Below are 12489 nucleotides of genomic sequence, written 5' to 3'. Positions count from 1 at the left end.
TCAATACAACTATGCATCAATTTGTACCTGCTTCGACAATGATGATTTCATGGAATTTTCTATATTCCACTCATAGTCTACTGTAAGGATTTTAGGTTTTATTAATCAAATAAATATTATCTGCCAGCAAAACAAAGTTCATAATCATAAGAGTGAACTGTTCCAAAGAGGGATCAGAACAAAATATAAAACATTCTAACATTTTTGTAACCATTTATCCCCATAATTGATCAAAATTTGCAACTAAAGTGAAATAGTATAATTCTTATTAAACCTATATGTAATGAATCAGATGCATTGGTAGGAAATGGTTACTTAATTGGTAAAGATTGTTGTTGGTAACTGGCGAAGGGGTGAAATGACCTAGAGGCGGCCTGAAGGTGAACCAGTGGATGCCTTTATCTTCTTTTTTTCTACTTTTTTTCTTTTAGATATATTCCATTTTAGTTTTTTTTTTTAACTTTACATCCATATACTGTATTTATTATTAGACAATCAAACCACAACACTTACCCCAAACTCTGTTACCAATATGTCAGTAATGCTTCCGATGACTGAGACAAAATCAAAAACGTTCCAGGCGTCTCTGAAGTAATTCTGAAAGAGAAAAAAGTGAGGTGTCCAATGATGGGAAAAGTTGGACAATGATCCTGCAGTAATCATGGAGATGAATAATAGGGTAACGTGACAGCTGTGCACCAGCTCTGGGTTTTTCAGGGACAGGAAAAACTTGCTCTAGATCTATCTAGATTAACGAATAATGGGATGGAAAAAGAGGAGCTTATAGTGTGGGTCAACCTAGATAAAAGCACAGTCTGTATATGTGTGTGGCACTTTGTGCAGAACTTACCAAAGGACCAAAAGCAATGATTTTCAGGATAGATTCCATAAAGAAGAAGGTGGTGAACACAATGTTTAGGTACTTTAGCACATTATCGTAACTCTTAGATGCACCTTCAAACTGTTGACACAAAAAACATAGAAAAAGAACAGGAAAAAGTTTATAAAAAGGTTCCCTGTTTTAGCTACATGTGCTGACTTTAAGATCGTATAACTGTTCTCTTTCATACCTTCATCATCAGGACAATTGTGTTGAGTGCAATCAGAGCCATGATGCTATACTCGAAGGGAGGGGACACAACAAAATGCCACATACGATACTGGAAGCTCAGTTTGTTCTTTGGCATGTGGCGAGTCAGAGGCTTGGCATTAATGGCAAAATCTATACAGGCTCTCTGAAGTAAGATTAAAAAGATAAACATCAGAATAAATATAGATTGATTACATTTGTCCAATAATCACATAAAGGTTTTTCGATCATTACTCACTTCGTTCTTTTCCAAGCTGTAGTCTTCCATCATCTTATCCCCTTGCTCTTGGAAGGTGATGATGATGAGAGCCACAAAGATGTTGACAAAGAAGAAAGGGAAGACAACGAAGTACACCACGTAAAAGATGGACATTTCCATCCTGTAACCCGGACTTGGGCCCTGATCCTCATAAGTGGAGTCCACTGAGTGTTTTAACACCCTGCAAGTGGAGGAGACAAAAAAATGTATAAAAAAAAAATCAAATAACATGGTCAGAAACTGAACTGATTAACAACACTACAATATGTGCATGTATAAAATCCAACAGTTGGATTACATTTATGTTAATGCAGTCCAATAATCTTAATATTTGTCTTTATTTATCCAAACATTTATCTCAATTTGTGTTGCTTGAGGGCAACATTATCCCAAACATTTTGCTCACCAGAGACAGACTTGTCCTCCCAAACACTTTTGGCTTTTCAAAATAAAAGCAATCACATGTTCAGCTCGTCAGTACCTTGAATATTTCCGGTTCCACCGCTCATAACGGTTTGGGGCCTGGTGGTTGGGTTACCCCGGCAATAGAGAGCTAAGCTAGTGTTTTATTTGCTGCAGAGCTGAATTATGGCTACAAAATTGTACATACTTTTTGTATGAAGTGCTCCAAAATACTTGTCAAACTTTGTTTTTGAGTCTTTGTCAAACTGTTTCTGCACCAGAAATTACATTCATTTATTAAAGCTTATCCAATAATTACTATTAAATCATCCAAATATGGTGATATGTAGCTTTAATCATACATCTTAAAAAGCATATTTACAATGTTTAAAAAAGGGTATAGCTTTATCTGTATTTACAAAGAAACTGTAATTAAAAACAACACAAAACAACATACTTTCCTTTATGTTTTGGGGAGAAAAAGGAAATATTTACTGTGTTGTTCTAAACACCAACGATCCTGAGATGGATTTTCAGCTTTATCATACACAGTTTTAAATTCATGTTATTTTTCTATGGTGAATGTGCACAATCCACTCACTGTGGCCACCCCTCTCCGGTGGAGACGGTGAAGAGGGTGAGCAAGGCCCAAGCCACGTTGTCGTAGTGAAAATCGTACTTCTTCCATTCCCGCTTCTCAGCTTTTACTTCTTCTTTTTCATAAACTAAATATTCGCCCCTGCGAGGGGAAAACAACAAATTCAACCAAACGTTTAGATGTTCTTTTTCTAAAATAAATAATACCCAGAAATAACCTGTGATTACCTCTAGCTGGTAGCACATAAATAACAAAAATATAAGTGGTTATGGGTCACTTATATGTTTTTAAATCCTACTAAATGTCTACAAGTAATACAAATCCACTAATGTGAAAATGACAACCAAAAGACTGATTTTATTACAATTTTAGAGAAAACAAACAGCATGCAGTAATTTAGCAAAAAGGAAGCACTCTGATACTCAATTAGTTGTTTCCTAACCAACCTGCAGTCCCGTTCGAATTCTTTTGATTCGTCTGTGCAGTAAAAGAAGCGGCCCTTAAACAACTGCACAGCCACAACAGCAAAGATGAACATGAAGAGCATGTAGACGATTAGGATATTTAACACATTCTTCAGGGAGTTCACCACACAGTCAAAAACTGCCTGCAAGGTTAAAACAGGAAGAAAAAGTTCAGATGTCACAGTGGTAATAATAAAAAACTCTTATTTTTCAATTACTAAATATAGACAGAAAATAAGTTTGAGCGATTTGACTAAACTTGTTTTTTTTCTTGTAATGATTATCATTACTCTTAACTTGTTTTACAGATATATGTTGTAAGCAGCAGGGAAAACTTCTTTAACTTTAATAAATTGTAAAATGGACATGACTGACGGTATTCCTGTAAAACACAAGCCTGTTATCTGGCTGCTTTTTTATGGGTACAACATGATTTATAGACTTCAAAGTAACCCTACCCACTGAGTCGACAATTGCTGTCCAATTTATGAGAATTTACATATTTTAGCTTGGCCAATTGTAATTCTTATTTAGTCCTTGATAATGCATTTAATTTAGGTCATTTTTATTCCTTAAAAACCCATAACAAATTTATCATTTTCTTTCCAGTGAAACGTTACTTGTAGGAGACATGAGTATTGCAAAAATTACAGGTGCCTTGTCCTTTAAACATGTAATGCTGAACCGTTACCTGATTTAACAGGTTTAACATGCACAAATGTAGGCTCAATGTAAGGGATCAGCGCACAAACAAACCACAACAAAACTGTCATTATCTAATGCTGACTGTCTTAATTTTTACCTATGCATAAAACCCAAAATTAGAAACGCACATAAAAAATGGCTATTGATGGGAATTGGCCTGTCAACCAGTCAGAGGCTAGTCAGAAGCTTGAAATCAAACTTCTATATGAGCCCCAGTACGTGGCGCTGTGAACTCTCGTGGGTGTTGAAGTTGTTACACTTTAAGGAAGACTGACTTAGCTATTTTCACTGTAATTTAGGTGTTTCATATTGAAGTCAGAGAAGAATAAAAGCTGTAAGAAGCCTCTACTGGGAAAAAATAATTTTTAAAGGAGGCACATTGGCCACTTATTCCAGCTGGTACAACAGGAAGTTAGAAGTCAGCAGATAACAGGAAGCTGAAGATATTTGAGAAGCCCGGTTGTGTCTGTCATGGGACATGCTTCACTGGGAAATGTTGGTAGACCTTTAGAAATCTGGTAGTTGATAGAATGATCTACTTACTTTAAAGCAAATGAACATAGGGAATGCTGCTAAAAATGCTAACTATGCTAACAGCACTCATCCTGCTTATGTAAAATACTCAAAATGGTTTTTATTGTCAATTCGGTTATCATTTAATCTTTATTTTGAAATAATAATAAAACACTGTTTAACTGCTGAACTGTGTAACACTGACTGCTCCCTCTCATACACACAGTATGACATCAAAGCTGGTCTCAGTAGGAATATTTAATGAACACAGAAAGTCTCCCTAAAATAATGAATAATGTAACAATCTTGCACTTGTAACTCAAAGTTACATGTGTAACAATTAAAACATCAGCAAAAAGTTCCTTTCAATGGTACTCATTTGGAGCTTCTAGAGTTTTTTAAGGAGACAAGCTTCAAACAACTTCACATACGCAGAACCTAAAATAAGGAAATCGGCACAGCGTTTAAACTCTACCTTTAACTTGGGGAGGCGCTTGATGGTCTTAAGTGGACGTAGTACCCTCAGCACACGCAGGGATTTAATTGTACTGATGTCTTTACCTTTGCTGCTCCCCCTAGAGTTTCAGCATTGAACAAAAATAGTATACCAAAAAATGTTAGACAGCAGAATAGATACTTTATTATACAGATCAGCCAGAAAAGGCTCTCACCATACTCTTTTGCTTTCATAAAAAATACACATATACATATACGACACAAGAGTGGCTTTTAAAAAAAAAAAGAACTATATTTAGTTTCTCCGGGCAATCGTCACTCTTTTTTGGCCACAAAATAAAAGAGTCAAACATGAAACCTGAGGAGAGAACACAATCAGATGTCTGACCTCTTGGTTTCATGGACATCAAGAAGAACCATCATCATTTTTTAATAAGATCTTCATCATCATAAAGTACGCAATCACTCATTGCATAGCGACAGGCAACTCCCCGGCAGAGTGCCCGGCCAAACCTCTTTCTTTCTTTTTCAGTGAGACGCTGTTCAACTCTTCAAAAGAAGTGAACATTTTAGATGTGAAAATGTGAAGTCCAGATGTCAAGTGTTTCAATGTTAGGATTGCTTTGGCATAATCCTAAAATTATCTCCACATAGACATATGTAAAAACAATTTTTCACATAGCTTCCTGTGATTGTTTTCAAGATCTCAAAAATCACACTTATTAATGTGCTTCTGTAAAAACGCTAAAACAAACGTGTCCAAGGCTGGAATCGGAGGCTATGCGAGAATATTTGGACCTGTGATGTTGCTGACAGAACACAACATCTCATGTCAAGAAAGAAAAAACAAAAGCAACAAACGAGTTATATGAAAGAAGCAAAAGTAAATATTTTAAAGTTCAGACCTTTACTCTCATGAAGGCAATAACGTTAACATTTTGTGCATTATCCAGATTACTGAAAAAATGTCAATAAAGAAATAAATAGAACACTAAAATTTTACAGTAAGGGGATGGGCCAATCTGAGGAAAAAATAAAAATTGAGGAACGTGGACACCTGCCAGTCAGGGCAGAAGACAGGCTGTCTATCACGACTCGCTCTTAAACTATGAACTCAGTTCGTGTGACAGAAAATGAACGACAGCTCAATTTAGTGCTGATTGATTGAGTTGGAGTCTTGGCAGCTTTAAATGTCTCTGAACGGGTGTTTGTGTGCCCGCCAAGAACAGACTCAGACGATAATCAATAGGCATTCCTCATTGAAATTTGAGCAGGATGGAGTTCTCTCTATGAAAGCAGCTTTAGAGTATTAGAGTAAAGCCCTGTAAGGTCATAGGTGTTAAAAATGGCCATATCCTTGTGCATACACTCTCTCACATTATGTGCACACACTATAAATCTAATTAAAGCAATTAAATTTGTTTTGAGATTGCTGCATAAATGGATTTAATACTCTAATACATAAAAATAATGTTTGGCAAAAATTAAATGGTTCTTGAATACCAAATTAAATTTGCACTGTCACCCAAATCTGGGTTTTTGACAGTTTAACACCCAACATCTGCAGAACTGAACCCTAACTGGCTGGAAACTCTACACACCTTTTGATCTGCATTAAGTGCTGCAAAATGCTTATCAAATTATTAGTTTGAGATACTTATCTAACTTGCACATTAAGTAAACTTGTAGCCAATCTATACATTTATTTGTTATTGTATCCAAATATGGTATATGGAAAGCCCAGTTCACACCTCTACCAAACTATACCCCAATTTCAAATCAACACATTGCCTTTAACACATCTCCCCCCTTTTTTTTTTTTTTACCAATAAACAAACCATTTTATACCAATGTACTTAAACAGTTAAATATGAGTTTATTTTTCTTTGTAGTTAGGTTTGTCCTTCACGGCCCAATCTTTGATTAACAATTGAGATTTAAATCTAAGTACTAATCTAAGTGAAACAAAACAACTACCCAAAACCATCTGGACCTATGAGAAGAAGTACAGTAATTGTCGAATAATCATAATAACTGTTTGTGCAACAGCTGCCATCAAGTGTTTGCAATAACCTCTTTTACATTACTGTAGAGGAAATTTCATTACCATCCCTTGCAGAAATGTCTTAATTCCAACAAACTGAAAGATTTCCAAGCATGAACGGCCTGTTTAAAGTCACACTATAACATTACAAGAAGATTACAGTTCAGACTTTCAGCAGGCCGCTCCAAAACTTTCATTTTGTTTTTTTTGGAGCCATTCAGAGATAGATTTGCTGGTGAGCTTTGGTTCATTGTCCGGAATTCACGGTTCCATTATTAAATGCAAGTCATCCAGGTCCTGAAGCAGCAAATCAGCCCAGACTAACATATTACTATTATCACCATGTTTTCAAACAGTTCATCTTTGCCAAACATTTACATTTCATCATCTGAAACATTAGGGTGTGACAAAAAAAGTAAAAACAGAATAAATATGTAAGGGAGCAAATACTTTATTTAAAGTACTGTATGTTTGTTTTTATATTCAAGAGATAGACTGTGGGCTGGGGATCACTCAGCTGCTTCCTGAATTAGAAAAAGCAAATATATTAGTTATATTTAGACTTTTTATTAAGTTTTATTTTCATTGTTGGTACGGACATGTCTGCTTTGATGTGCTTTCTATTGACCTTTCTCTCATTATTTAGATCTTCTTTGCTGCCATTTGTCCTCTTTGCTTGCCCAACCTTAGAAACAACTACAGGATGTTTGATGGAGTTCTTATTCTTGGAAGTAAGACTGTTCAGGGAGTACTGCTTGTTTTGGGTTTTAGGAATACTTTTTCTGACAATTTCTAGTGTTTTTCAGATTATTCTGTGGTTTTCCCCCCCAAAAATTTATGTTTGGATTTGAGTGTGTGTGCAGTTAAAAACTAAGGTACGAAGTGACAACGATACGTCGAGAATGTGCACAAATGATTAGAAGAACAAAGAAAGAAAGAGATAGTAGCCAACGTGATGCGGTAACTGTGCACAGGGAGCGGAGCGGGAGAGGACAGAGGAGGAACTTTACCGGGTGCTGCTCCTGTCGGGTTTCACCGAAGGTGGTGACAGCGAAAGTCAAGGTGACAGCGAAAGTCAAGGTGACAGCGACAGAGAGAAAGACAGCGGAACAGGAGGACAGAGAAAAACACATGGAAAGACACACAGACACAGAAACATTGATAGAGACAGACCAGCACAAGACAAGAGAGAATGGGGGATTTGGTAGAAACAGGAAAAGATACATCTATATGAGAGACAGACAAGGAAGGAAGAACAGCAGGATGGCTATACTTGATTAGAAATGTACCTCAGCCCTCTTTAACACACATTAAAGTTTTTACTATAATCCACCTCAGCTAAGCTGGATTTTATATAACCTGTTTGTCTGATTTGTACAGTAAATGCTGTGCCTTATGTAACACTATCACAAAACACACTTCTTATTGATTAATTCCATTAACTTTTTTGATTGATCACTTTGAAAAAACGTTCTATCAGATGATGAAGTTTGATAAGATCAGAAGATTGTCTAATAACAGCAATCAAATAACAAGTTAGTGGTCACTGCTTTATATATCATACATGTGTATCTCAATAAGTTAGAACATCATCAAAAAATAAATGTGAAGCTCATATTATAGTTTCGTTACACACAAAGAAATAAGTGTTTATTTCTAGTAATTTTGATGACTAGGGCTTGTAGCTAGGGAAAACCTGCTTTGTGTTTTTAGAAAAATAAAATATGCAATCTGACCAATTAAAAAGGATTTCTAATACAGAAGAGCCATGTTATGACCTTCCCATTCATTGTGAAGACTGCTGACGTGACAGTCGTCCAGCAGACAGCCACTGTGGCTTATTGTCCTCTACAAGGGGGGTAGTCCGCTAAAGGTCATTGCTAAAGAAGTTGGCTGTTCGCAGAGCGCTGTATTCAAGCATATTAATGGATAGTTGAGTGGAGGGAAAAAGTGTGGTGGAAGGAAGAAGGGTGCACAAACAACAGAGATAGCCACAGCTTTCAAAGCATTGTTAACTAAACCTCATTCAAGAGTTTAGTGGAGATTAACTTTGTGTGGAATCCAGTGGGAGTTTGTAGGAAGAGTGACGAGGCACAGAAGCCAAGTTGCTTGAGGTTGCGTGTAAAGTTTTCACTGTGAGTGGGAATTTGGGATTTTGGGATGCCATATCATCAGAGGTGGGTAGTAACCAGTCACATTAACTCAGGTACATTTACTTGACTAATCTTTTTGAAAAAAATTTTACTTCGGTGCTTTATGAGATATATGCATAAATACATCTTATAACGCACCTTTGTATATATGTATATTTAAGGACATAAAGATATATGCATAAATATATCTTATAACGCATTAAACAAAAACCCCCCAAAAAAACCAAAAAAAAAAAAAACCCCAGAGAGCAAAGTGTACCGAAGTCACATTCCTTGTTTGTATGTACAAACTTGGCAATAAAGCTGATTCTAATCCTGATTCTAATTTTACTGCACCATACTTTTTACATCAACTTAAATAATGCTATTTTCAAGTAATACTACTATTACTTTAGTACAATTTCTGGCTACTCAATCCAGTTCACTGAATGAGAAACAAACTTGTTTTAACAAAAATGCATCAGACACAGACAGATGTGTTCATCTCTGGTGAGACACTTGGTTTTTAAACAAGCTTATTGTTCTAATGTTATTAGGTTGAGTGAACCTAGAGTAAAGAGTAGATATTGTCACTGGAACTACTTTGCACTGTTTTAACATGTATACATTACCTACTGTAAGTATTGGTTTCAAACATTTTACATTGAAAAACTGAGATTTGGAAATGTGTTTTTTCTGTGAGAACTTGACACTTTGCAATAGTGGGATTCATTTTCACTGATTTTTATGATTTATTATTCAGAGTACCAGAACCAGCACATACTTTTATATTTTGTCTGTATAATTACATGATTTGATGATTAAACTGTACCACTCAAGTACTTAGTCCTTAAGCAGTGCTTTTACCGAATGCTCTTTTACTCTTGAGTAATTTTTTGGATGACTTATTTTTACTTCCACTTGAGTAAAACTATATTTAGGTAGTGCTAATTTTACTTGAGTAAATTTTTGGCTACTTTACCCACCTCTGCATGTCAGCCGCGGGTGTAGGTGCTCTGTGTTTTCTTAAATCCAAAATAACTGTAGTAATCTACGAGGACATCATGATACTCTGGGCTGACAATCTAGCTGGTTTTATTTTCCAGCAGGATTAAGCACCTTCCCACACTGCCAGAAGTACCAATACCTGTTTTAATGACCATGGTATCATTTCAGTTGATTGTACAGCAAACTCACCTGACCAAAGCCCAATGAAGAATCTAAAGGGTTTGGTTAAGAGGAAGATAAGAAACACCAGACACATTAATGCAGACGAGCTGAAGGCTGCTATTAAAGCCATTTGGTCATCTGTAACACACTGCACTCATGAAGTAACTTGTGCAAAAAGAGCTGCGACCAAGTATTGGTTGCAAATACTATACAGTACATGAAGTACATGGAAAAGTATTTCCATGTACTCCATGTATTAATTCCTGTATTTATATCCTTTTTATTTGGTTTTATGTAACGTTATTATTTGTTTAGATGGTTAATTTGGGGTTTCCATTAGCTGTAAGCCATAACGATTCAATATTTACAGAAAAAATGCTTAAACAGCACATTTTTAAAACAAATAAAGTTTCTGTGATATTCTAATTTATTAAGAGACACTTGTTTTGCAGCTGCTTATTTGTTGAAAAAGCCAGTTTACAGTGAAAGCCAATATACACTAAACAGAAACAACAAAAATACCTAAACTGATGTTTTCTGAATACAAATTCAACTTCAACTGATAATCTACCAGATGGAACAGAAAAACAACATCCACATTAGCCTGCTATACTGGTATAATAAAATGTACAGTTATATTCTTGCTTTAATATCTTAACCTACTGTTGTAGTCTATTGTAATACTCCTAATTCTATCCATTTGAAATTACATCATCGTTTTTCTGCCAATACAATTTGTTCTTTCAGAATTGCTTTAACCTGATGTACTTTCCAGGATCCACAAATACAAAAAAAGACAATTCTATGAATTCAGGCTTTGCAAGTCTGGATGTTCTTGCTTTCTTTCTGTGGACATCTTTTGCTTTAGCCCACTTTAACTCTGTGAAAGACAAGCTTTGTAACTGGAAGTGAAATCTCAATTGGTGCATCCATTTTTGCTGATTCCTATCTAATTGCACTTCAATGATTAATTAGACCAGGCTTTCAGCACAAATTGTCCTCATTATATCTGCAGCACCTGGAGGGATTTGTATCAAAGTTCTTAAGCATGCACATCTGTATAGAAAAAGAAAACATATTTTTTTACTCTTTACAAGAGATTGTTTCCAGGTTTGCTTGACCTTAGAGCACATTCACTCATCGGTCATGAGCGGAGACTCAAGAAACCAGGATTTGTGTGTATTGTCTCATACACACATGCTATCAATAGCAAAAAAAAAAAAGCATTCTCACAGAGTATTGTCACTACATGCAGTTTAAAGTCACATGACTTTGAAACATTCAACATTTGTTTGGAGAATGCCAAAAGCAGTATACTTGTGTTTATAACACACACACAGATATGAAGCTATTGTACAGTTTTCATGCTAAATATCATCTGTACAATGCTTCTTCGAGTTATCTGGTTTCATATAACGTCATGCTTCAGAGGGAAAATTGCAGGTGTGTGTGAAGTCTGTTTGAGCAACATTGTACTCCAGTGTAGCACCTTAGCAGATGATAAGAGGCAAAGGTTTGAAAACGAGGCGAAGTTGCAAGGGTAGCAGTGATACGTGAGCATCTTTAGAGGAAACAAATACGGTGTAATGGCATGAGGACAGGAGGAGTAGCCCAAAGAAAAGGTGAGAGGTAAAGGGGAAAGCAACAGATAAAGAAAAGGAGGAGATGTTTTGTCAACAGGAAGTCATGCTGTGCAGGGTGGAGAAGTGGAGTGATTTTTGTATATATGTATATTTAAGGACAAATATATATGCATAAATTTATTTAAAATATATTTAAAAACCCAGAGCGCAAAGTGTACCGGAGTCAAATTCCTTGTTTGTATGTACGAACTTGGCAATAAAGCTGATTCTGATTCTGATTTTCAAATTGCTATAACAAACCTGTCAGCCAGGGGGCACTGTAGATTAATAAGTCATATCGGGATACTTTTTTGATATCAAAGCCTTGCCTCATATAAATAATTTCAGATATTTTAGCTCTGCTTTGAAACTTTTAAGTTCAAGACTAAGTAAAACCATATATCTAATATTTTGAGTATTTGTAGCAGGCATGGGCTGGTTTATAGTATCAAGGTATACCAAGGTTTTAAATTGTTAAACTAAAAGAAAAGGCACACCAGACCATTCCTGTGGTTTTCAGTCCTTTAAATGAGATGTCAGAGAAATTCACTGTTGTTTTGTCTGGGTGTAAATAGTGTACAGGGTGCATAGAGCATAAAGTAACACAGCTCCACCCATAACCCGTTTGCTGCTGGGCACTTATAGTCAGCTGGCTTAAAGAAGGCTACATCACTTTCAATATGCTTGTATATTCAGCTGTTTGTTTGTTCAGCTGTCCTGGAAAATGGTTGTTTTTAAATGAGAGTCAATTCTATTGATTACTGACATTTTTATCCAGTAAAAGTTTCAGAAAGAGCATATGACTCCCACCAAAAGGTGGGAAATTACATTTACACCAAAGCATTTTTTTTAAATTTGACAAAAAATGTAGTTTCTGGAGACACATTTGACATTAAGTAACATTGTTTAAAAACTACAGATTGCAAGATATGAGCAGTATCTCTGTAAGCAAGGAAACTGCCAGCTCTCCAAGCCTGATTAATAACCAACCTATTAGCTTGTTCAACTCCCAGTTTGTAAAACAGAAAAAAAAT

General features: G+C 35.8%; 1 protein-coding gene across 7 annotated transcripts in view; it reads right to left on the bottom strand.

The window, feature by feature from the left end:
* cacna1ab (calcium channel, voltage-dependent, P/Q type, alpha 1A subunit, b) overlaps positions 1-12489 on the bottom strand; it is a 179852-nt gene that overhangs the window by 57282 nt on the left and 110081 nt on the right. For 6 of the 7 annotated variants that reach the window (XM_047366480.1, XM_047366484.1, XM_047366482.1 and 3 more), the window contains exons 26-32: positions 4507-4606; positions 2796-2956; positions 2353-2490; positions 1329-1530; positions 1071-1235; positions 851-961; positions 514-597 (exon numbers count right to left, since the gene is read on the bottom strand). In XM_047366480.1, coding sequence (XP_047222436.1) covers positions 514-597; positions 851-961; positions 1071-1235; positions 1329-1530; positions 2353-2490; positions 2796-2956; positions 4507-4606 — 961 coding nt within the window. Of the gene's footprint in view, positions 1-513; positions 598-850; positions 962-1070; positions 1236-1328; positions 1531-2352; positions 2491-2795; positions 2957-4506; positions 4607-7541; positions 7554-12489 lie in introns of all 7 variants that reach the window. The other variant, XM_047366481.1, reaches the window with a different exon arrangement.

This window comes from Girardinichthys multiradiatus, chromosome 5 (assembly GCF_021462225.1).
Source record: "Girardinichthys multiradiatus isolate DD_20200921_A chromosome 5, DD_fGirMul_XY1, whole genome shotgun sequence".
Lineage (NCBI taxonomy): Eukaryota > Metazoa > Chordata > Actinopteri > Cyprinodontiformes > Goodeidae > Girardinichthys > Girardinichthys multiradiatus.
Note: the sequence above shows the minus strand (reverse complement) of the source record. Positions and strands in the feature narration are given on the sequence as shown.